The sequence below is a fragment of the Bufo bufo genome, chromosome 1 (genome assembly GCF_905171765.1).
Source record: "Bufo bufo chromosome 1, aBufBuf1.1, whole genome shotgun sequence".
Lineage (NCBI taxonomy): Eukaryota > Metazoa > Chordata > Amphibia > Anura > Bufonidae > Bufo > Bufo bufo.
The window spans coordinates 242,129,662-242,156,066 of NC_053389.1; the positions used below are offsets into that span (position 1 = coordinate 242,129,662).

The 26,405-nt window shown below is 45.0% G+C and overlaps 2 protein-coding genes across 2 annotated transcripts in view; both read left to right on the top strand.

Annotated features, from left to right (window-relative positions):
• Positions 1 to 2,797: 2,797 nt before the first annotated feature.
• On the top strand, positions 2,798 to 17,574 carry LOC121005315 (estradiol 17 beta-dehydrogenase 5-like). The gene is made up of 9 exons (XM_040437981.1): positions 2,798 to 2,884; positions 10,759 to 10,926; positions 11,319 to 11,435; positions 12,181 to 12,258; positions 12,402 to 12,524; positions 13,523 to 13,632; positions 16,103 to 16,268; positions 16,540 to 16,622; positions 17,262 to 17,574. The coding sequence occupies exons 1-9, from the start codon at positions 2,798 to 2,800 to the stop codon at positions 17,302 to 17,304; spliced, it is 975 nt and encodes a 324-aa protein (XP_040293915.1). The 3' UTR covers positions 17,305 to 17,574.
• Positions 17,575 to 25,000: 7,426 nt separating this feature from the next.
• The window catches only part of LOC121005327 (aldo-keto reductase family 1 member C1-like), a 69,140-nt gene continuing 67,735 nt past the window's right edge, over positions 25,001 to 26,405 (top strand). Inside the window, exon 1 of the mRNA XM_040437991.1 lies at positions 25,001 to 25,111. Within this exon, the coding sequence (XP_040293925.1) occupies positions 25,025 to 25,111 (87 nt within the window). The 5' untranslated portion in view covers positions 25,001 to 25,024. The remainder of the gene's footprint in view (positions 25,112 to 26,405) is intronic.

A 26,405-nucleotide genomic window follows, 5' to 3' on the forward strand; every position in this document is an offset into this window, starting at 1 on the left:
CCGTTATTAGTGCATGTGGATGGCTCCTTTTTGTCACTGTTTAAATTTACTGCTGTTTTTGACAGATGTCTGGTGAGGTTGGGTTTAAAAGGGGAGGGGTATTCCAGCCACTCATTTCGGATAGGAGCGGCTCGGTGGGGTTTAAGGGACGAGGTAATAAAAAGGATAGCTCGCTGGGATTCGGTCCATTTTAGGTCGTATGTCCGGATCAATCGTTTGTAACTAAAAGGGCCGTGGGGGAGGTGTTGTGGGCATTGTAAGTTTAGCACGAGTTAGGTGAGGTTGTATTGTTTCGTTTGATTTTCTCGTTTCAGGTGCGGCGCCTGCCCTGGTATGGATACTGGGGCATTCGTATGTTTTCTAGGGAGCCGCCCGGGCAGCAGTTCGGCAACTAGGTTTCCTGCGGTCAGTGGCGGTGGTAAGGTGGATAGGGCGAAGGGGTATAGTATGGAGTGGGGTGCTGCTGGAGGTACACTGATATGTCAGGTTGGATAGGGCGCCAGATATTTTGGTGCTGCATGTGGGCGGCAACGACTTGGCGGCACGGCCTTTGCTGGAGATTTTGGGTGATATGAAATTTGGGTGATATGAAACAGTGTGGTCGGATATTGTTCCGAGGAAGGTTTGGAGGGGGCCCCGCTCGGTTGAGGGAGTGAATAGAGCAAGGGGGAAGTTGAACCGAGCGATGGGTCGGTTTATGGCCAAGAATGGGGCAGTGGCGGTGAGACATAGAGAGCTGGAGAACAGAGTGGGTGCCTTCTGTAGGGCAGATGGCGTGCATCTGAATGGAGTAGGAATCGACATGTGGAGCTTGGCGTTGCAAGACGGCATTGAGATTGCGCTTGGTGTGTGGAGGGACGCGCAGTCTTGAGGGGTCAAGTCTGCGGCGGGGGGGTCCTTGAAGTCGGTGTTGTTCTATGGTAATTAGGATGGGAGGGCTCCATGGTGGGGCTGGACTCCCAGTTTGGGCCGAAGTGTTTGGGGGCCATTCAGTGGTGCTTCTGAGCTGGCGGGAACGGCTGGGAGCAAGGTGGCACCCCAGCGGGGTAAATTTGGGATTTTGGGGCTTCAAGGACCTCCCCTTTGCAAGGCATCGGTTATAGATATATATATATATTGTTATATATATATATTGTGATATACTGTTATATATTTATCTTACATGTTGTATTGTTTAATAAAAGGCTGCTGTAGCCAATCAATTCCAGCCTGGTGTCTGTGTGGTTCTTAAGGTCAAAGTCCGGAAGAGAAGGGTGGGGGTAAGTTACTGGGGTCCAGGTGGGGAGTGAGGTTTAGCATAAGAAATTTGGGTCAGGAGGATTAGGGGGGTTGAGCAGGAGGTAACCCGTACCCCCATCATGATTTCTCCCTGCTTAAGTTGCTTGACAAGCAACAGCCTGCAGGAGAAGGCTGCCGCTAGTGTGAAAGTAGCCTTAGGACGCTCTCATAAGTACTTTGGTTTAATAAAAACAGTTGAAGGAGAGGATGCTCTTGACATATGGGGGACGACGACTTAAATTTGACCAGAGTAGCATAGGAGGGGATATTTGACTGGAATAATGGTGGGTGGGCTTAGCTGCAGATGTGTTCTGGTGGGATGTTAAGATAGTCCAAGTTTCTCTTCAATTTATACAATACAAAGAGCTTTTAGCCTCTTTTTCCCACTACATTATAACCTTCAACACTTAACCTAAAACAGTGAGGTGATCCACTGCCCCAGCTGCCAATCTAAAACATTCGCAGGATGGAAAGTTAAAGGGGTTATGCAACCCCTCTAATGACCCCCCTAATGCCAGGACACCTCATATGGATTATACTTACCCCGCTCCCTTGCACCCATGTCACCTCTGATCCCCACACGGCCGGCCGCCGCTGCATCTCCCTGTCAGGGGAGGGGGCGGGGTGGTGTTGTCGGGGGGCAGCCAATAGCAGGTTGCGATGGGGACGAGCCTCCCTAGCATGACCTGCTATACTAGGGAGGCATGTCTCCCGTTACGGCCTGCCCCACCACCCTCCCAGTCCCTGGATGTTTTGATCTGTGCGATGGGGAGATGCAGCGGCGGCTGTGCGGGCATCGCGCAGGTGCCTGGAAGCGGGGTAAGTATAACCTATATAAGGGGCCTAGGTATTGGATAACCCCTATTATTCTATATGGTAGGTCTGTGATTAATGAAAATTGTAGCAATATTTTCACACTGGCTAAAAGTCACCATGCTATAAAATAATTATATACAATGCAACAGCACTCTGCAAACCAAATAAAGTACAATAATGCCAAAATAATAGAAAGTATTCTGGTGCAAATGCTACGTTAATAAAATTGTACAAAATGATTTGCCAAGCATCTCAAATTTATTAGCGTAGCATTGGCACCAGAATACTTTCTATTATTTTGGCATTATTGTACTTTATTTGGTTTGCAGAGTGCTGTTGCATTGTATATATTTTTTTATTTGTGCTTTCAGCCATGGCAACGCGCACCTGCGCACTGGATGTGCTGACTGACCCCCAATTTTTCTTTGCAGTTTATAAAATAAAGCACAGGCTCACAATGACTTTGCAGAACTTTTCTCTTTTTTTTTTTTTTTGCTGGTCAAAGGTTTTCCTAGTGAAAATCTAAGATTACAGTTGAAAAGATCCAGCCCCTCACTCACCATTTGTTATTCTTTCTGCTAAGAATTTGAATGCCTGCAAAACAATGACATAACTAGCAAGAAAGGGCTGAGGCACACCCTAAATACAGAATATATAGGGAGCTGAACGAGAGTGTGGAAGACGTGCAACACCCAAGACAAAGATGGAGCTCCGACAGGATTCCTATGTCACACTCAATGATGGACATAAAATGCCAGTAGTTGGTTTTGGCACCTATGCCCCACAGAAGGTGAGTGAGGGTGGGACAAAGATATTGCATAGAGCTGAGCTGTGCATGTAAATGTTATCGAAGAAATGGTTAATTTAGCAGCTCCACCCAGTGGTGTGCCTAGGGTGTTTGGCACCTGGGGTGGGTCCTTTCTCTGGCACCCCCCCCCCCCCCATTGCACTCATTGTACAACCTTCACAGTAGTTATGTCCAGATATGTGCCCCCTAATAATATCCACATTGTGCCCCCTCATAGTAGTTATGCCCATATTGTGCCCCCCTTAAAGTACTTATTCCTTCGTTGTGCCCTTTTCACAGTAATAATGCCCTATCTGTGCCCCCTTCACAGTGGTAATACTGTCTTTGTGCCCCCTCACAGTAGTTGTGTCCTCTTTGTGCCTCCTTCACAGTTGTAATGCACTCTGTGCCTCCTTCACAGTAGTAATGCACTCTGTGCCCCCTTATCAGTAGCAACTCCCGTTTTGCCCCTTCACAGTAGTAATGCCCACTCTGTGCCCCCATAATAGTTATGCCCCCTCACAGTAGTTATGCCCTATCTGTGTCCCCTTCACATTAGTAATGGACTCAGGCCCCCCTTAACAGTAGTAATACCCATTGTGCCCCCTTCATAGTAGTAATGACCAGTGGCGTAGCGTGGGTTGCCAGCACCAGGGGCAAGCCAATTATTGCGTCCGTCCCCCCCAACCTGTTGACATGCCCCTTTTTTACAATAATGTAGTAGATGTCAACTGCAGTCCTATGTAACACCACACATAACACAGTGATAACTCTCTGAGTACAGATTGTCTAGTAGTAGATGGGTGGGAGGCCCTAGAATTCCGATCACGCACAGTGTGGCCTGAAGTCCCCCCCAAAACCCTACCATGAAAGGAATATGTGGATGGACATTACATATATTGGTACAAAAAATACAGTGGAATACAGCAACACATACTTCTTACTTCCAGTCACGTCTGTTCTGAGGTGCTCTTATTCCTCAACGTCTTCATTCAGAGATAAGACCGCCATTATACCTTCTTTCAGCCAAGTCTCGTCTCTGCAGAGTTTGTCACAGAATTATTTTTTTAGATTCCTCACTTTACTATCATTCTCCCCCTTCTGGCACCTCAACACGGTCATCCTGCTGCTTCCCCAATACTGTGCTAGTACCATACAGATAGTCCCCTATAATAATACACTCCCAAACCGTCCTCAATGGTAATAATGTTCCCGGCATCACCCCAATAGCAACCCCATTAGTAGTAATGTCCTCCATATTGCGCTCAATAATAAAACCCGCTCTGCACCCCAGTATTAATAAAGACCCCATAGGGCTTCTAGTACAAATAAGGCCCCCTATAGTGCCCCCAGCAGTGACAAGGCCCCTCTTTAAGGTACCCCTATAGACTCCACAGTAGTAGTAAAGTCCCCTACAGTGTTTAGAGTAGTTATAATACCTCAAACAGTGGTCCAAGTATTTATAAAGATCCGTCGCAGTGTCCCCTCTCTATTATTGTATATAATTGCCCCCTCTGTATTATTAGTATAATGATTCCCTTTGTATTAATAGTACCGTAAATGAACCCCGCTCTATTAGTAGTATATTGGCCCCCTCTGTATTAATAGTACCGTATAATGAACCCCGCTCTATTAGTACTATATTGGCCCCCTCTGTATTAGTAGTGTATTGGCCCCCTCTGTATTAGTAGTATATTGGCCCCCTCTGTATTAGTAGTATATTGGCCCCCTCTGTATTAGTAGTATATTGGCCCCCTCTGTATTAGTAGTATATTGCCCCCCTCTGTATTAGTAGTATATTGGCCCCCTCTGTATTAGTAGTATATTGCCCCCCTCTGTATTAGTAGTATATTGGCCCCCTCTGTATTAGTAGTGTATTGGCCCCCTCTGTATTAGTAGTGTATTGGCCCCCTCTGTATTAGTAGTATATTGGCCCCCTCTGTATTAGTAGTGTATTGGCCCCCTCTGTATTAGTAGTATATTGGCCCCCTCTGTATTAGTAGTGTATTGGCCCCCTCTGTATTAGTAGTATATTGGCCCCCTCTGTATTAGTAGTATATTGGCCCCCTCTGTATTAGTAGTATATTGCCCCCCTCTGTATTAGTAGTATATTGGCCCCCTCTGTATTAGTAGTATATTGGCCCCCTCTGTATTAGTAGTGTATTGGCCCCCTCTGTATTAGTAGTATATTGGCCCCCTCTGTATTAGTAGTATATTGGCCCCCTCTGTATTAAGAGTATTGGTCCCCTCTGTATTAGGAGTATTACCCCCCTCTGTATATGAAGTATTGGCCCCCTCTTTATCATTATGGCCCATTCTCTCTCTCTATAGTAATCCTCCTCCCCACCTAAATAAATACTCACCTCTCTTCTTCATTCAGTCACCGCTTGTGGCCTGTGATCGGGCATCCCAGCGCAGTCGGTCACAAACACATCATCGTGCTCTCCTGCGCTGCGTCATCACGTCATCTCACAAGACCCGATGCAGAAGGTCACAGTGAGGTACTGTAATTGCGTTCTTCTTCGCCGTTCAACTGCCTCATAGGCTTCAGGCACAGTAGCCTGAAGCCTATGAGGCATAACAGGGGTCACGGGAGCCATAGGCTTCCATCGCCCTTATTTTATTGCCTGCTGTCTGGTTACCCCTGCAATTTGACGCCCGGGGCAACGGCCCTCCTGACCCCCCCCTACGCTACGCCACAGGAAATGACCACTGTGCCCCCTTCACAGTAGTAATGACCATTGTACCCCCTTCAGAGTAGTAATGCCCTCTGTGTCCCATTCATAATAGTAATGCCTAATGTGCTCCCTTCTTAGTAGTAATGCCCACTGTGCCCCTTCATAGTAGAAAATCCCTCTGTGCCCCCTTTATAGCAGTAATGCCCATTGTGCCCCCTTTATAGTAGTAAAGCCCTCTGTGCCCCTTTATAGTAGTAAAGCCCTCTGTGCCCCCTTTATGGCAGTAATGCCCTATGTGCCCCCTTTGTGGTAATAATTCCCTCTGTGCCCCCTTTGTAGTAGTAATGCCCTTTGTGCCCCATTTGTAGTAGTAATGCCCTCTGTGCCCCCTTTATGGTAGTAATGCCCCCTTTGTAGTAGTACAATTCCTCTGTGCCCCCTTTATGGTAGTAATGTCGTCTGTGCTCCCTCCATGGTAGAAATGCCCTTTGTGCTCCCTTTTAGTAGTACATGCTTTCTCTATGTTAAAAAGAAAAAAACACAGTACCTACTGACCTTGTCCCATTCCTGAAGCTCTCATCCAGCTCTACGCTGCAGGCACAGATCGCTCTGCAGCATTGTGTGGGAGGAGCTTAGGCAGATTCACTGGCTGCAGGCTCCTCCCTCTCATGTCGGCAGTGGGATCTGTGTCTGCAGGCCTAATGGTGGAGCAGGGAGAAGTCTTCCTGCTTCACCATTCAGCACTGGAGAGACAGAGCGCGGGGAGCTGATTGATAGGACCGCAGCTTCTAAAACTAATTCCACTTCTGGAACCAAGAGCTTCACTGAGTACAGCTTCTGGATCATGATGGGCAATAATGTCCTTTCAAATCTATGTCTGCTATGATGTCAATAGGCACTGTGTGCAGTAGGTTGTAATTTTTTTAAGTTGGCATTTACACAATAGCTTTCCCCATGGTACCCAGGACCTCCAGCAAAAACATACCGCATACAAAGGTCAAAGATCCATTTTGACATAAAGAGGATTAATATAATATTTATACAGCCTCACAAGCCATTACTGTAACTTGGGAGAGCGAGATCACAGCACTAGTTGCAGCTTAGGCTACTTTCTCACATATGCGTTTATGCTGTCCGATTCTGAGATCTGGCAGGGGATCTCAAAACCACAGCAAAACACATCTGTTCAAATAATAAAATCGGCTGCATCCGTTCAGTACAGGTTTTTCGTGTTCACAAAACCGTATCCGGCACCATTGACTAACATGTTTTTGGTGCCGGATCCGACTTCCCATGCCGCACACAAACTATGCTTGCAGCGGTTTTGTGTCCGGTCACAGAGTGCAACAAACCAGAACGGAATGCATTCTGGTGCACTCCATTCTGATTTGTTCAGTTTTGTCCCCATTGACAATGAATGGAGATAAAACTGAAGCGTTTTCCTCCGGTTTTCAGAGCCTGTGCCATCTCTAAACCTGAAAGGAAAATGCAGATGTGAAAGTAGCTTCATACCTACACACGTCTGTAAAATGTTGGGAACCAGAATTGCCCATTGTGACCTAGTAAATAGGCTAACATCATAGCTCCACTGCAGAGAATATCGGGTAGCTGGTAGGTAGCAGCCACCAGTTGAGTTTGCCTGACACAAGTACTACCTGTACTGTCCTAATGGCAGCACTGATGGTACCGGTCAGTTATGAGGGCTTCCAGCAGCAGGACCCCATAGGAACATCAAGAGAATGGGCGGTGGTTGTTTGAAACGAAAGTTGAGTTGACCACCCATTTACATTCTTATCTTAGCAAAGACTTGTACTATTCAGAGTTTTCAAGTATAACAAAGGCCGTACATGAGCACTTCCGGCTGCTCAATCTACAGGATACTGTAGATATCCAGCTGACATATCACCTGTAGAGATGTCCCAAACTATTCGCTGGCGAACATACAGTACAGAACAAAAGTTTGGACACACCTTCACATTCAGAGTTTTCTTTATTTTCATGAATATGAAAATTGTAGATTCACACTGAAAGCATCAAAACTATGAATTAACACATGGGGAATTATATACATAACAAACAAGTGTGAAACAACTGAAAATATGTCATATTCTAGGTTCTTCAAAGTAGCCACCTTTTGCTTTGATTACTGCTTTGCACACTCTTGGCATTCTCTTGATGAGCTTCAAGAGGTAGTCCCCTGAAATGGTTTTCACTTCACAGGTGTGCCCTGTCAGGTTTAATAAGTGGGATTTCTTGCCTTATAAATGGGGTTGGGACCATCAGTTGCGTTGAGGCGAAGTCAGGTGGATACACAGCTGATAGTCCTACTGAATAGACTGTTAGAATTTGTATTATGGCAAGAAAAAAGCAGCTAAGTAAAGAAAAACGAGTGGCCATCATTACTTTAAGAAATGAAGGTCAGTCAGTCAGCCAAAAAATTGGGAAAACTTTGAAAGTAAGGGCTATTTGACCATGAAGGAGAGTGATGGGGTGCTGTGCCAGATGACCTGGCCTCCACAGTCACCGGACCTGAACCCAATCGAGATGGTTTGGGGTGAGCTGGACCGCAGAGTGAAGGCAAAAGGGTCAACAAGTGCTAAGCATCTCTGGGAACTCCTTCAAGACTGTTGGAAGACCATTTCAGGGGACTACCTCTTGAAGCTCATCAAGAGAATGCCAAGAGTGTGCAAAGCAGTAATCAAAGCAAAAGGTGGCTACTTTGAAGAACCTAGAATATGACATATTTTCAGTTGTTTCACACTTGTTTGTTATGTATATAATTCCACATGTGTTAATTCATAGTTTTGATGCCTTCATAGTCATGAAAATAAAGAAAACTCTTTGAATGAGAAGGTGTGTCCAAACTTTTGGTCTGTACTGTAGCTTGTTCGCGTTCGCCGCGGCGGGCGAACATATGCGATGTTCGGGCCGCCCCCTATACATCATCATTGAGCAAACTTTGACCCTGTACCTCACAGTCAGCAGACACATTCCAGCCAATCAGCAGCAGACCCTCCCTCCCAGACCCTCCCACCTCCTGGACAGCATCCATCTTAGATTCATTCTGAAGCTGCAGTGTCACAAATTTGACTAAGTTGTAATCGCAATGCGATTAATACAGGTTATATTAATCGCATTGCGAATTCAACTTAGAGCTGGGTTCCTAATGGTTGTATTGCTAGAATATAACGAAGATTGAGAATATAGTGCAATATTCATTATATTCGTCAATTCTAGCAATACAACCATTAGGAACTTAGCTCTAATTTCAATTCGCAATGCGATTAATGCAGGTTATATTAATCGCATTGCGAATTCAACTTACCACACTCTGCGTCAACTACGTAATTTTCCATGGGAGTTTTGCCATGGATCCCCCTCCGGCATGCCACAGTCCAGGTGTTAGTCCCCTTGAAACAACTTTTCCATCACTATTGTGGCCAGAAAGAGTCCCTGTGGGTTTTAAAATTTGCCTGTCTATTGAAGTCTATGGCTGTTCGCCCGTTCGCGAACATTCGCAGAAGTTCGAGTTCGCCGTTTGCGAACGGAAAATTTAATGTTCGCGACATCTCTAATCACCTGTAGACATGCAGGAAGGAGAATGTACTGGGCTCCCGGAGTGGGAGATTGAGACACTAAGTGTAAAGTATTTCTCCAGTGGAGTCATGTACAAGGTAAGAAGGGCAAATAGCTTTTTATAAAAACTGCCTCTTCTTTAAAAAAAAGGCCATACATTTGATCTCTTCCAGTATTTTCTGATCAATTCTATAAGGACGTTTATTGCACTTGAACATGGTTTGGATTCTATATAAAATTCTACCTAAAAAACCTGAAGAGTCAATCTTAAATATCATTAATGTATAACTGCTGGCTGAACCATCAGCCATCTTTCTGTACTGTACCTCCTTCACTATCATGCTGCATCAACTTGATGAAATTGATGTGTTATTTCTACAGAAGGAGGGAGCTCAGTGTCCACAATCAGTAGTAGTCGGCAGACTCCACGCCAGCAGCAGCCTCACATGCACGGAAGGTCCAAGTCAGTACAAACAAATAGGCAAATAGATACCCAACAGCCAGTGAGTCCACAGTACAATCTCCAAGCTTTATTATGAATGATTAAAATCCATGACACAAGTATCACACACAGCGGGATTACGCGTTAATGCAAACAGTTGTGTCATGGGTTTTAATCATTCATAGTAAAGCTTCAAGATTTTACAGTGGACTCACTAGCTGCTGGATATTTGTTTGCCTGTTTGGATCTCAGTGTCTGAAGGTTATAAAAATCCAACCTTTCCAATCCATTGCACTGAGCCCGTATACCAGGGGTGGGGAACCTTTTTTGCTGCCGAGGGCCTTTTGAATATTTATAACAGCATTGGCGGGCCATACTAAATTCTCAACTTAAAAATTTGACTGCTATATTTGGTCAAACATATAATTGACTTAGGGGTAAGTTACAGAAATTGTGCTTCTGTTGAAAAAAATTCAGAGAGCTGTATTCTTACAGCACAAAATGGCACTTGTACTATATATATATTATATAGTGCTGGCGCCATTTTGACAAAATATAGCAGTTTAATTTTTAAGTTGAGAATATTATATATTTAGTTGTTATTTTTTGTTATTTGGCATTAATGGCAGCCAAGCTCATCCCAGAGAGGGGTTCACCCAGCTTCCACTCTCCCTACCTCTGCCTTCGCAACTGTCCCTGCCTCTGTCCCTTTCTCAATCTCAAATCAGCCCTGACACCTCCATCAGCCTCATATCAGCCTCCCATTAGACCCCCAGCCTACATCAGCCTCAGATCAACCCCTATCAAACCCCTCCCCCAGCCTCCAATCAGCTCCCAGCATCCAAAAAGACCCCCCAACCTGCACTATCTTCAGATCGGACCCCCATAATGGAAGCAGTCATTAGCATTCAGACTATATGCTCTGGCAGGGAGCCGGGGGCCACATGAAATGGATCCCGTGGGCTATAAACCTTCAGATGGTGTGAAGTCTTCCACCTTCCAATGTGTAACTACAATGAAGGGCCTTTAATTTCCCTGCGGCCACCATATGTCTAAGGTTGATAAGTTTCAGACTCGCTCTCAGTTTTCAGTTGAATGATTTGGTGGTGTAGATATATCCTAAGGTTTACTAAAGGAATGTTTATACACATTAAAATAAAGGACCATATCATTATCCTTAGTTTGACAAGAACTTGGCAGAAAATGGAGTAAAGGTGGCCCTGGAAGTTGGGTATCGTCACATTGACTGTGCTTTCATCTACGGGAATGAGGTTGAGGTTGGGAGAGCTATAAATGAGAAGATTTCAGATGGAACGGTGAAGAGAGAAGACATATTCTACACTGGGAAGGTAATGAAAAACAACATACAAAAAAAAATAAAAAAATTCCGACAACCATTGAAACTCCTTAATACAGTGCCCATATGGGTTGTTAGCTGGCTTTCCTTAAAACTGAAATGGCCTGTAAATCTCCATGGTTAGGTTAAACATAAATGGTTGTATTTTGCATATATTACTAGTACATATAAATGATATAAATGCATTCAACTTTACAATTTATCTCATTCTGGGGAAGATGAAACCTGCAGAAACCTCCTCCATCCTCCAAAAAATTATATGGAGTAACACAATAAGTAGGGAAGGGGGTGGGAGGGATGTGGAACTGCAGCTTCTCAATGTTTCAGTGAAACAACCCAAGGAGAGAGCTGTAAGTATTGTCCGACTTCTTTGTTCTCTTTCAGCTCTGGTCCTCTTTCCATGCCCCAGAGAGAGTTCGTCCCGCTCTTGAGAAATCTCTAAAAGATCTTCAGCTGGATTACATAGATTTATTTATCATTCATAGTCCCATCGAAGTCAAGGTAAGTTACCAGGGAAAGGAGTCCAGAAAGAAAAATAGAACTAAGTACTATATTTCATCTAGTACAAAGTTATCTAGTTCAAAAGTGTACAGAGGAAAACTGCACCACTATAATTAGCTATACATGGCAATACCCACAGCCTAGCACCACACAACATGTGACAACTTTGGTTTCCTTAGTGTGATTATATAACATATATATGTTATTATAGGATATCTCTACTGATGAATTCCTTTAATGCACCTTAATGGGATCAAAAATTGTTGAGGGTTTTCGGAAGTGCTGGATTTTTAGATCTTCCATATTAATGAACAAGTTTTTAATTCTAAATCTGCACCTTCACACCAACAGATTAGAGCTACTGTTTTCTCTTGCAGCATTGGTGGGGCATGGGCCCCTACGGCTAGGAGCCTGGTTGTCTGTTTTGCACAATGGCTTTTTACCATGATTGTCCACCTTTCAGTATCGTGACATATTTAAGTCCAGAATTGCTGAGTAATGTTATAGCAGTTAGAGCGCTATTCTTCTGGTATAGAGCTCCAATTTGAGTGTAGCCATAGATATAAATGAAAATAATCTGGACTGCAGTCACCACTAGGTGGAGCTGATGAGCTTACTGTTTTATTCAGTTTAATGCTTCGACAGTATGCAGTATTTTTCTTACAGTCTACACTGAACTTTGTATTATACTGGAAAGTAAACAGAGTTCTGGTTGACAATAATTTCTGTGTAAATGTGATTTCAGCCAGGAGATGATCCTTTCCCCAAGGATGAAAACGGAAAATTAATTTATCACAACACAGACATTCGGGACACTTGGAAGGTGCAGTATTCAGTATATTTACTGTTCACATACTTTCTGCTATTCACTCCTCTGTGGCCAGGATATTGGGGGAGTAGCAGCATGGTCATACATTTACATCATACACCAGTAGCATGGCCCACTAATTCTTGCACATTTTGTAGGCTCTGGAGGAGTGTAAAGATGCCGGGTTGGTTCGATCCATAGGAGTTTCCAATTTCAATAAGAGACAGCTAGAGCTAATCCTGAACAATCCAGAACTAAAGTACAAACCAGTCTGCAACCAGGTAACTGATGTGACTTATCAAATTTACGTTTTTCTGATATAGAGCTCCAAACATTTTGCATAGACTCACAGATATAAGAAAAAAAATGTAGATGCCAGGAGTCATCACTGAATAGAGATTAGGATCTTACTGCATACAGTTTAAAGGAGTTTATATCCTCTGTCATTGCTGTTACACCACTGTCCCATGCCCCGCTGCTATGCACTCCCAGTATGAGCTCAATACAGCTTCAAATGCTATGGAAGGCCCACACAGCCAATAACTGCTAAATCCAGTGATTGCCACTTGGGGATATATCTGAGGCCAGTAAATGGCTGCAGTGGCGCATGGTCAGAAGTTAGAACTTTACAGGTCAGGGACTGGAAGGATCAATGAGCAGAGCCTTGGTGATGGAGACAGCAGGGAACAGATGTAAGCCAAATGAAAAAATGTCTGTAGGACTGAAAATCCCCTTTAAAGAACTTCTGACACCAGAATCATTATAGTGAAACCTGGGAAGGTTAGCAGAAGCTAGCAGTATTGGTCTCATCCCCATCTGTGGCTTTATTTCTGAGAAACTGAACTTTTAATATATGCAAATCAGCCTCTAGGAGCAACAGGGGCGTTGCTATTACTCCTAGAGGCTCTGTTCTCCCTGCTGCTGTCACGCCTGGCCCTGATTTCTTCTAGGCTTGCTCCTTTGCCATGTACCCGCCAAAGTCCAGGGAGCCTGCAGCAGCGCAGAAAATGGAACTTCTAGGAGTAATATCAAAGTCCATGTTGGTCCTACATGCTTTTTTGCATATATTAAAAGTTCAGTTTTCTCAGAACGAACGCCACAGATGGGGATGTGACCAAGACTTCTAGCACATGTCACAGGTCAGCCTGTTTCACTACAATGATTCTCATGACTCAAGGTTAAGTTTAGGATTAGGGGTGATGAAAAGCTTATGGGGCTAAGATTGTACATTTAGTTGTTTCTGAATCATCTTAACCTGTATTTTTTATTTTTTTTTAAGGTGGAATGTCACATTTACCTAAATCAAAGTAAACTTCTGGAGTTCCTCAGGTCACATGGTATTGTGCTGGTGGCGTACAGCGTATTGGGCTCAAGCAGGGATGAGACATGGTAGGATGTAGAGCATCCTGATGGATTGCTGCAAAGCCGAATTTCTTCCTGCTTCGTGGTAGTGAATACATTTTTCCTACAATGGTGGCTGAAAATGATACTCACCTCATCCACTTGATTACAGAGAGGCCGTCTGCTCCCATCTTGATTGAAGAAAACCTGCCAAAGGACCTGCGTGAAGATGTTACCATGCAGGTCCTCTAGCGGGTCATCTTCAATCTAAAAAAGCAAATGATGAGGCAGCACTCCAAATTCAGTAAAGGATGTTAGACCCGCTTATTTACCCTGTCGCATGGGGAAATATAGGGGTCTAACACCCTTTACTGAATTTGGAGTGCTGCCTCATCATTTGCTTTTTTGGATACTGTTTATGGATCTTTGCCTGAAATCCAGGAGGAATTGCACCCATCTACACTGCTGACCAGGGGCGTAGCTATAGGGGGTGCAGAGGTAGCAGTTGCTACCGGGCCCAGGAGCCTGAGGGGCCCAAAGACCCTTGCGGTGCATAAGAAGACACCGGTATTATAGAAAGTGCATGCTGGTCAAGTTACACCTCTGGCTGGAGGGAAAAAGGGCCCAGTTGCTCCTGGGAGGCCCAAGGCAGCTGCCTCTTGAGCCCCACTGGCCACTGGTGACGTGGGGGGTGGTAGGGCACAGGGAGATGAGCGCTTCCATTGTGGAAGCTATCATCTCCATAGTCATCTGTATCGCCGTCCTCAGGACAGCGATACAGATGGAAGTGCTGCGGCAGGGCAGAGGAGTCTCCCTTCCCCGTTCTTCTGATGATGTCATAGCGCCACCTGAGCCGCACAGGGCGGCACACAGGCCGGAAGAGGCCTGCATCGCATCACTGCCAGCCTGATGGAGGTAAGTATAAGTGTATATTTTTTTTATATGGTACTACTACTGGCACATGATTGGGGGGCATCTATGGGGGCACTTGTTACTGGCACATGATTTGGGAGCATGTATGGGGGTACTTGTTTCTGTCACATGATTGGTGGGCATCTATGGGGGCACTTGTTACTGGCACATTATTGAGGGGCATCTATGGGGGCACATAATACTGGCACATTATTGGGGGCACTGTGGGGGCATCTATGGGGCACTTCTTACTGGCACATTATTGGGGCACTTTTTACTCGCACATTATTGGGTGGCACTGTGGGGGCATCTATGGGGCACTTCTTACTGGCACATTATTGGTGGCACTTTTTACTGCCTCATTCGGTGGCACTAAGGGGGCATCTATGGGGGCACTTCTTACTAGCACATTATTGGGGCACTATGGGGGCATCTACTGAGGCCACAAAGAAGGGGTATTTTATATGGGGGGCTCTGTATAGGGGCATTTTATAGTGGGGCACATTATCGTGGGTACTATGGGGAAGGGGAGAGAGGATTACTAATGGGCTCATCTATGGGGGGCGCTAAGAAGGGGTATTTTATACTTGCAAATTATGGAAGACACTGACGGCATCTACTGGGGCACTATATATGGGGAATTATATACTGGTACATTATGGGGGGCACTAGGAAGAAGGGGGGAGAGGAGCAGTATGGGGGCATTTCTTGGGGGCACTATATAGGGGTATTTTATACTGGCACATTATGGGGACATTAGCTCAACTGGGGGCATTAAAAGGGGGTATGTTTTGCACTGGCACATTATAAGGAGAATTATTACTACTGGGGGGCATTATAATGGGCTTTATTACTACTGGGGGTCTATAGGGAACATGATTATTAGTATGGGCACTAGGGGAGCATTATTACTTCTGGGGAACAGTGGGGACATGTTGGGAGACATCACTGGATGTAAGAGGTATGAGGGTCTGTATTACCCTGTATGTAGGGGTGGATGGAGGTTTATCCCTGCATCCACCTGCATACCGCAATACTCTCGTATTTTGTCATTTTATTTATATATAATTATTTCTTTTTTTCAGTAGTATATTTAAGTGGTGAAAATTATTAGTGCCCCCACATTTTTGACTGTGGTATCTTATGCGCCCCCCTATATATTGTTCCTAGAGTCACCACTGCCTCTCTGTGATCAAGTGGATGAGGGGAGTATAATGTATTTTTTATTAACCCCCTGAGCACCTGAATATACTGTAGGTCTCAAATGCCGTGATCAGCATTCCATGTGGCATTTGAGGCATTAAGTGACGGGGGCAACGAGCCCTCTCCATACAATGAAAGGCGATTTATGACAAAGTAATTTGTTATGAATCGAATTTCTTGACAAAGTTCGACAAAGCTGCAAAATTCCGCTCATCAATAGTCCTAATTTATAGCGACACCAGACAACTTTGCACTGGTCAATGACCATAAGGTAATGCTGCACATTATATTTCTGCCCATATAGAAATGTGCCCATTCCCTGTTCCAAAAAGCCAATAATAGGAAGCCAAAATTTTGTTAGGAGAATAACTATGCCACCACATAATCATATAATGTCTCACAGGATAGACCAGAATTCTCCAGTTCTATTAGAAGATCCAGTGCTAAATGCCGTAGCGGAAAAGCTTGGCCGGACCCCTGCCCAAGTGGCAATGAGATACCTGCTGCAGAGGGGCATTGTTGTCCTAGCAAAGAGCTTCACCCCAGCCAGGATCAAGCAGAACTTTCAGGTGAGTGGACATCTGCCTTCATTGTGACACTCAAAAACAAGGACCTCCAGAAAAAGGAAGAAATTCATGAGCCTTGAAGAAGTTATAAATGCTGTAGACATACTGTAGCAGCCTATCTGGTTGCTCTGCTTCAGGAGGCACAGCTGTGATCTGTGACTCCAGCTTAGCTACATTGATATATACCTTCTTCTTCAGAAGCTCTGCCCCATGCTTTAAACTACATCCCTGCTTGTTTAGACTGTCAATACAATAAATTCTACACATATTTCAGGTCTTTGACTTCCTGTTAAGCAATGAAGAAATGAAGACTCTAGATGGAATAAACAAAAATATGCGTTATATAAGTACAGTCCAGTAAGTATAATGGAAAATCATTAAATTGAAGCAGGTGGAGCAGCTTTAGTTACAGTACCTCATTGAGCTTCCTATATCTATATCCATTCACCAGGAGTTCAGATTTCCACCTTACCCCCTATTAACATATGTAGACTGTACATATACTGTAAATATATGTATGGGTTACATACATGGCTATTGGTGAGGTGATAGATGGCAGTGATGTGATGCATTTGGGACATTATCTTGCCAAAGATGGAAATCAAGTGAAAATCTGCCCTTGATTAGCTTGGCAGTCTTTGGTACACTTTTTGAGTTCCCAGGGAATAAAATACGGCTTTAGTTGACATCCATTATTCTAATTATGTGTTTTGCATTCGTTTTTAAACACTGGTGTCCTGCGAGTGACTGAGCCGAGGGATTGAGTGCTTCTTAAATAACCCCTGCAGCCCAGCTCACTGAAAAAAAAAAAAAATCAATTGATAGCTCTGTCAAATGTATTACATCTTTATTAAAAGTTAATACCCACCATTCATTTTCTAGACTAACCTCTGAATAGGTTAGTCAGGGAAGTAGTTTACTGTTTTCCAGAAGAAGTTGCATGTATACATCAACCCTTGGCAATTTGGTTTCTAATGAGTCTTTTATATTCTGCAGATGGCAGGATCATCCAAAGTACCCCTTCCATGATGAATATTAAAAGAATACGGGCACATTTTTTATGCAAGAATCCGTGGACCTTACATCAGATTATTCTTCATGGGAAGCCACAATATGCTGCATAGTAGTAAATTAATAAAAAATACAGATTATTTAGTATGGACTTTTCTTGGAACCTATTTAGGTCCACCTAATCACAAAGTTGACACTGAGCATAAAGCATTACAGAAGCGCACTACACTTTAAAGGGGTTTTCCCATCTGCCAGTTTTACCTGCTCATCCAGCTCCCTCCTCTTGCCTGCACTTGTGCTGTGGGCGGGATGCTTGCTTTTGATTGACAGTTTGGCTGGCAGATCGTGCACGCTGCCGCTGCTGGTAGTGTAGCAGCATGTGGAAAAACAAGAATAGTGTAGCAGGCTTTGGATCGTGACAACCAGCGTTGAAAAGTGTGGCTGTCATGATCCCTCAGTTATAATTGTTCCATCCCTGCAGGGAGCTGCCGAGAGTGAGCAGTCTCTAAACTAAACGCTGTTATCTCTATATTTACAGTCATTTAGAGACAGACTCACTGCCCATCTTATCTACAGCTACCTGCTCTTTGATCAGTGGAGGATGGTGCGGCAGGCAGATCTATAACTCTTTCTATGGCACAGCTTCAGGGCTTCAGCGCATGCCCCGAAGCCTTCCATAGACATCTATGCAGCTCAGTAGAGGGCAGAAAGCTCTGACGTGCGCGCTCCCAAGGTGCGGGCCACCCATGGAAAACAGCACAGCTACAAGAAACCGCGCATTCGCTGCCACCACTGCTGTATCGCGGTGGTGGCCATAACTATAGGCTACCAAGTGTAAACACAACAAAGATCAAAGTCCAGATATCTGAAAAAGGATAGAAAATGTAATATATTTAGTAAGTTATCATTTATGCTATTTGGAATTTAATTACCCCTGGTTGTCCAAGAATTTTATATTAATAGCCTATGCTCAGGGTAGGCCGTCAATATCAGACTGGCTGGTGTTGGATACCTCACACCCCCGCTGATCAACTTTTATTTTGTAGCTCCAGTGCTGGAACTACACAGATCTGTCTATTGAGTAGCGGACAGAGCTGGTAACTGCACCCTGTTCCCACTGAAGTGAATGTACTTACCAGCTCCATCCACTACAGGGTACAGAGTGTGTATGGTAGCTCCTGTGCTAACTTCTCAAGGTGTTCGCCCCTGCCAATCTGATATTGATGGCTTATAATTGGTCTAAAATCTAAATGATGGATGAACTCTACACCAACTATGAGTTGTCATAGATTTCATTACAGACACATGGACTAAACGACAGAGCACTTGATTTGTGAAGAGGCATGCACGAGAGAGCACATCCTCGGGCAGCTCAAGGGATATAAAGATCTCATAGCAAATGCCAGTCTTTGGAAATCTCCAAACACATTGGGGCTCATTTATCAAACTATCATGAGAGAGTTGGCAACCACAAACTATTGGTTTCAGTGCATTGTTTCTGGGGTAATATTTGATGTTGATAGTTTCTATATATACTTTTGTAATATTAACTCGACGGGACTCCGTGTGCTGTTATACAGGGTGCTGTACACACCAGTGTTAAGCTACCATGTGCTTAGACAAACTGCAGCTAGTAATATGGGATCATTTAAGCAATTAAGGAAACAAAAACCATTGCTGGGAAAATATCTGGAAAATTACCAGTAACAATTCTGAGAAACCAAAAACAACAAAAACACATATTTCAAATTCCTCACTCATCAGTCAGCAGTTTATACAGCCGAAACATGGAGGAGCAGAGACTCCTAATAGGCAGATTGTAGTGAGCAGAACAAATTATATGTGCTGCTACTGAGGTGACCAAGGGGAGACCTTCACATCTACAAGATATCATGGCAGTCAATGTTAAACGGGTTCACCAGAGGAAACTATTCTCGTGGTCCAACCCCTATGTCAAGTTTAGTAGGTTATAAATCAAAGATGGAAAAAAAATTGTAATGTCGGGGCGGCACTCAGATTGATATCTGGTAATTGTATGAATATACACAGTATAAATTAGAAAATATATATTTAATTGATTACTTGCCTATAAAAACACAATTAAATTCCCCAGCAAATAGTTGGTCAACTATAAAAGAAAAAATAAAGAATATCAAATATCAATAAAAATGATCAAATATCAATAAAAATTATATAGTAGGATAAAGAGGTAGCAGTCCAATAATCCAGTAGCTTATGTAGTATAGATTGTATATATATCCACATAAAGTTCTCGTAGAAGAGAATTTTTGTGGTATATCGTAGTTGTAAATCTTGTCTCCTTAGCATAAAAAAGCAGTACGATATAGTCAATTTGAGACCAACACTGTATCAACTGTTCTCATCAATGATCACTATAATCGCAGGATAGGATAGTGTGTTGCCGCCAGTCCACTGATGATTGTAGCAAAACAGCTATTACTGCAACAGACACATGCAATGCGATGTAGTCAGTTTAAAATCAACACAGTATCAGGTCTCATGCACACGAACGTATTTTGTTTCCTTCAGACTATCAGTACAGTTTCACCAGTAAAACAAGACTCCCTGTATGGAAGCATGTAGAAGCTACATCTCTCTCCTGGAAGAAGTGTAAGGCGATCCTTCAAGGAATTTTTTTGGAGTCAGGAACCTTGATGTGTCTTTGGAACAGTAAGGCCGAGTTCACACGAACGTGTGTGACCCCTGCTGCGGCCCGCAAATTGCGGGCCGCAATGCACGATCGCCGGCCATAGGTCAGCCGCATCGGATCGCAGACCCATTCACTTTAATGGGTCCGCGATCCGCCCGTTCCGCAAAAAGATAGGACATGTTCTATCTTTTTGCGGAACAGAAGTACGGAACGCAACCCCACGGAAGCACTCCGTAGTGTTCCGTTCCGTGCGGCCGTTCCACAATTCCGGATTTGCGGACCCATTGAAGTGAATGGGTCCGCATCCGTGAGGCGGAATGCACATGGAACTGTGGCCGTGTATTGCGGGCCGCAATACGGCCACGGATCACACACGTTTGTGTGAACTAGGCCTAAGAGTGGTGGGAGATGCAAGATTTTTCTGCAATCTTTCTAACCTCAGGACTTTGGAAAGATATTGTCTGTACCAGGAACTGTGAAAAACTTGAAAATCTTGTTTAGACAGGAGGTAGCCAAGAGGATATACAATTCCTAAGGAACATATAGCAATTATTTATGTATAAGTTTCTTTTATTGGTTGTATTATTTATTATATCACATAAGTCCGTCCAATTGAATACTCCGAACATAATATACTAATGAACCTGTAAGCAAGAAGTTAGAGGTCTATAGGATTTTATATCTACAGCTCAGAAATATGCCTCTGTGACAGTGCCCAGTAAATGCACAGCTACAAAACAAGCTCCCCACAGGAGCAGGGTCTTACCCTTCTTCACTGCCACTCTGCAGCGCTGGTCCCAGGCGGCGTCCCACGCAGGGCCGGACTGGCCTGCCGGGATACCGGGAAATTTCCCGGTAGGCCGGCAAGCCTGAGTGCCGCAAGGCCGCGGCCCTGGTGACAAGCGGGGGCGGCCGCGGCCGGCGGAGCAGGAGATGAGCGCCTCCATTGTGGAAGCGCTCATCTCCATAGTCATCTGTATTGCCGTCCTCAGGACGGCAATACAGATGCCTGTGCTGCGGCAGAGGAGGGAGAGGTGTGTCCCCTCCTGTTCCTCTGATAGGCTGCCGGCCTAGTGCTGGAAGCCTATCAGAGGCCGGTGCAGGCGGCGCGATGACATCATCGTGTCGCCTGAGCCGTATATCGAGGGACACAGACGGAAGAGGCGGCCTGCATCGCATCACATCGCTGGAGGTAAGTATAAGTGTTTTTTTTTATTTTTTTTTATATAGGTACAATACTGGGCTGGCACATGATAATGGGGGGACTACTGGGCTGGGCTGGCACATGATAAGGGGGGCTACTGGGCTGGCACATAAGGGGGGACTACTGGGCTGGGCTGGCACATGATAAGGGGGGCTACTGGGCTGGCACATGATAAGGGGGACTACTGGGCTGGGCTGGCACATAAGGGGGGCTACTGGGCTGGCACATGATAAGGGGGGACTACTGGGCTGGCACATGATAAGGGGGGACTACTGGGCTGGCACATGATAAGGGGGGACTACTGGGCTGGCACATGATAAGGGGGGCTACTGGCACATAAGGGGGGCTACTGGCACATGATATGGGGGGGCTACTGGCACATGATATGGGGGCACTCTGGCTACTGGCACATGATATGGGGGGGGGCTCTGGCTACTGGCACATGATATGGGGGGCTCTGGCTACTGGCACATGATATGGAGGGGCTCTGGCTACTGGCACATGATATGGGGGGGCGCTGGCTACTGGCACATGATATGGGGGGCTCTGGCTACTGGCACATGATGGTGGGGGGGCTCTGGCACATGATAAGGGGCGCTACTGGCACATGATAAGGGGGACTACTGGCAGATAAGGGGGGCTACTGGCACAAGCTAATGGGGGCTACTGGCCCATAAGGGGGGCTACTGGCCCATAAGGGGGGCTACTGGCACATAAGGGGGACTACTGGCACATAAGGGGGCTATTGGCACATAAGGGGGGCTACTGGCACATGGTAAGGGGGCTACTGGCCCATAAGGGGGGCTACTGGCACATAAGGGGGGCTACTGGCACATAAGGGGGCTATTGGCACATAAGGGGGGCTACTGGCACATGATATGGGGGGGCTACTGGCACATGATATGGGGGCACTCTGGCTACTGGCACATGATATGGGGGCACTCTGGCTACTGGCACATGATAATGGGGGGCTCTGGCTACTGGCACATGATATGGGGGGGGCTCTGGCTACTGGCACATGATATGGGGGGGCTCTGGCTAATGGCACATGATATGGGGGGGCTCTGGCTACTGGCACATGATATGGGGGGCTCTGGCTACTGGCACATGATGGTGGGGGGCTCTTATTTCTGGCACATGATTGGGGGCACTCTGGCTACTGGCACATGATATGGGGGGCTCTGGCTACTGACACATGATATGGGGGGCTCTGGCTACTGGCACATGATGGTGGGGGGGCTCTTATTACTGGCACATGATTGGGGGCATCTATGGAGGCACATCTTACTGCAGATTATTGGGGGGCACTATAGGGGCATCTACTGAGGCTAAAAAGAAGATATTTTATATGGGGGCTCTGTATAGGGGCATTTTATACTGGGACACATTATGGTGGGTACTATGGGGAAGGGGGGGAGCACTATGGGGGTCATCTACGGGGGCACTGAGAAGGGGTATTTTATATTGGCACATTATGGGAACATTAGCTCAACTGGGGGCATTACAAAGGGGTATGTTTTGCATATTATAAGGAGAATTATTACTACTGGGGGGGGGGGGGCATTATGGTGGGCTTTATTACTCCCCTATTGTATGACCCCCTAGTAGCAGCACCAGCCTCTCCCTGCTCTGCTATCCCTCTGCCCCTTCTCCAAATCCTTATTATGAAATCTTTCTCATTAGGATAAAACACAACATCAGCTCCGCCGAGCCCCCGGCCAAGTGTTGAAGTGGCGTCCGAGATCCCCAAGGGCCAAGCCAAGTAACTGTAAGTTTTTATGGGGGTTCTACAAAAGAGCTATCGTGGGGCAAAGTTCATATTCGTGTTTACACACGTGTTTTAAAATGAATGCTTTCTCCTATTATAAACAAGTAAATAATGACGCAATGCTGTGGGGCTGGTATGCAAATTTTTCCAGTGCTGGTTTTTATCCCCAGTCCGGCCCTGGTCCCACGTGGTGTGCTAGACGCCCTCGAGAAACAAAACTCATACATATTCATTTCTCAAGATCCTTATAAGAGATGGAACATCCTGGATCCCAGAGAGGTACGTGTACAGGGAGAGCTATCCAGGATGTTCCATCTCTTATAAGGATCTTGAGGAATGAATATGTATGAGTTTTGTTTCTCGAGGGAATTCTACGTATAGTGAAGATTCCATAAAAAAAAAAACATATAGCAAAACCGCAGGGTAAACGTTATCTTTATATTGATGCGTTCCTTTCAGACCATTAAGTGTTATTGTTGACAAATTTACAAATACCCTACTTATGATGGGGAATTGTAACCCAAAGTTAGCAGAACCGCACGAAAGACGCTAGGTAAATTCTGATGCGTTTTTGGTGCGTTTTCTGTTGCGCTACCTTGTGACTTATGCGATTTTCTCCAATCCCAAATATGCTAGGGTCTATATGTGTTTTATAATTTTATTATGTATAATATATGTCATTTAGGATCTGATTGGGAATTTTTAGAGTATATGGGCCGATTCCACACCAGGATTTGAGAATGCATGATATTGTGGAGACCCTACTCCATTTCAGAGTTTAGTAATGCAGGATAAAGTGAAGCACTATGGGAATATTTGTCCCCTATATAAGAGTGAGGATACGCTCACTCAGTTGGCCACTGAGGAAGAGGTACAGCACCTCGAAACGCGTCTGGCGTAAGGAGTGAGCGTTCCACTCATTAGTCCAGCAGAGATAACATCTACAAACAAAGAGAGAAAGAAAGTCTGTAACGTTTGGATCCGGTGAAAGCCGTCCCTTACTAGTGACGACACTTCAGCTTCATCCGGTCTCCCAATGAACCAGGTCACGTGGGACGCCACGCTGAGGTCTAGCACACCACGTGGGCCGCCGCCTGGGACCAGCGCTGCAGAGTGGCAGTGAAGAAGGGTAAGACCTTGTTTTGTAGCTGTGCATTCACTGGGCACTGTCACGGAGGCATATTTCTGAGCTGCAATAAGTGACTGACTGTGATGAAGTCGCGTTTATGAACTGGACTGCATTTGGAGTATGTTTTAATGCTGCTGTGATAGCCACATGTCTGAGTGGACGAATCGCTAAACGGCTATTCACATTGAAACGGCTATTCACATTGCAGCGCATTTGTATACGGCACTGACCATCTGGTGCCCTCATCACGGTGCGGAGCTCATACAGGTCTCATTTACACCATTGCTTATATCTTGAACAGCCAAGGGCAAAAGCAGTACACTGGTGCATGAGACTCATCATTTGCTCCTCAAGCGGTGTGTAGCTAGCACAGGTTGTATAGGTGCTACTATTGTATAGGGCCATTTTTATGTATGGTTATATGCCCATTTTTTTAGCGGTTTGTATTTGTTTTATATGTTTTATTAAATTGTATACCTTGGCAATTCAAGTGCTCCCATCTGAGTGTTCCACCTTTCTTTTGCTATCCACTTTTGGGCCAATTTGCTATCATCTGTAATGGATTTTCTACAATAAAGAACATGATTTTAACAGTCCTGGTGCCGGATTGCCCTCTTTCTGGATTGCATGTACATACGGGAACGAGGTCCGTCCACCAGAGGGGAATCGGAATATCCTGTTAGCTGGCCTGTTTCTCCAAGTACCAAATTTATCAAATGTTGCACATTGTTTGATATATTTGACACATTATTGATCTCAGGGGGAAACAATGGAGTCTTTGTAGGAATAGTAGAGTAGATTTACAAGTCCTGACGTTCCAGCCACCTTCTCTGCAGGTTCTTCCAATGATGCTGAAGAGGCAGACCCTATTCACTCCTTTATGGGATGGTCTATGGGGTAGGGCAAGGAAAGGATAAATACAGTCAGCACGCTTTGCATGGAGACTTGCAGCACAGGACGCAGAGCACATTGAACTATGGCACTCAAGCCGGACTCCTATGTTACACTGAATGATGGGCATAAAATGCCAGTGATTGGATTTGGCACCTATGCTCCAGAAACGGTGAGTGTAAAACTGCACCTGACTAATTTAAAGCAAAAAATTGAGATCCATATGCAACAGTTCAGAGATTTTCCCCACTTTGAGATTGTGTGCAATTTGCTGTAATGCTGCGCCTGAACTGGGACTTGTAAATGATCAAATGTCGAGTCATAGCCTAAGATTTCATTATGGTATAATGGAAAGTTTTGCAGCTTCACTTTATACTTAGTGTATTAGGCTGCCTGCACACGCTGCGGAATTTGTTGCAGAATTTTCCGCAACTGAAAATCTGTTCCAGTCATTTCAATGGAGCAGTGAGCTCAAGAATTTCTGCAAACTCCATTCAGGTGAATGGAACTGATTTTAAGTCACGAAAAATCCTGGAACAATATCTGTAGCATGTGAAGGCTCCCTTATACCTCGCCGTTTCCAAGATCTCTGCTTGCTGTATTAGGTCTAAACTGAGTACTGTACATTAGAAAGTAGCAGAGGTTTTGATTATACAGTGATTAATTTTTACTATTCATTTTCGTTGCGATGTGAGCACCATCACACCACTAGGAAGGAGAACAGATTAAAGGGAATCGGTCACCTGGATTTTGTGTATAGAGCTGAGGACATGGGTTGCTAGATGGCCGATAGCACATCCGCAATACCCAGTCCCCATAGCTCTGTGTGCTTTTATGGTGTAAAAAAAACGATTTTATAGATGTAAATGAACCTTAGATGAGTCCTGTCTCCTCCATGCTTGAGAGATGAGTCCAGCGTTCTCTGACTGAGCCGAGCCACGCCCACTGTGAAGGAGCCCAGCACCGCCCCGCATCCTCCGAATCTTCTCCTTGCTCCCTGACGTCACAAAGCTAGAGCGCCATAATCTCGTGATGCGCGAGCTAGCGCATGCGCAGTTCGTTCCCTGAGGCTGATGCCAGCACAGCGAAGGAACACTATCGCATCGCGAGATTAAGGTGCTCTAGCTTTGTGACGTCGGGGAGCAAGGAGGAGATTTGGAGTATGCGGGGGCGGTGCTGGGCTCCTTCACAGTGGGCGTGGCTCGGCTCCGGAAACATTAGAGAGCTATGGGGAGTGGATATTGCAGATGTGCTAGCGGCGATCTAGCAGCCCATGTCCTCAGCTCTATACCCAAAATCCAGGTGAAAGGTTCCCTTTAAGGATTCACAACTAGAAATTTCCTAGATAGTTAGTAATATTTTTACGGATATATGTATTATAAATACCAAAATGTAGAATAAAGTTTTTAAATTGGTTGATATGGTTTATAACTAAATGAATATGTATGTGTGTAAATGATTTAAAA

What these genes read in the sequence shown, in the direction of transcription:
- LOC121005315 (XM_040437981.1), top strand. Translation starts at nt 2,798, where the DNA reads ATGGAGCTCCGACAGGATTCCTATGTCACACTCAATGATGGACATAAA. An exon ending in ATAGTCCCATCGAAGTCAAG is followed by an intron (nt 11,436 to 12,180) that starts GTAAGTTACCAG and finishes ATGTGATTTCAG; the next exon opens with CCAGGAGATGATCCTTTCCC. An exon ending in ACATTCGGGACACTTGGAAG is followed by an intron (nt 12,259 to 12,401) that starts GTGCAGTATTCA and finishes CACATTTTGTAG; the next exon opens with GCTCTGGAGGAGTGTAAAGA.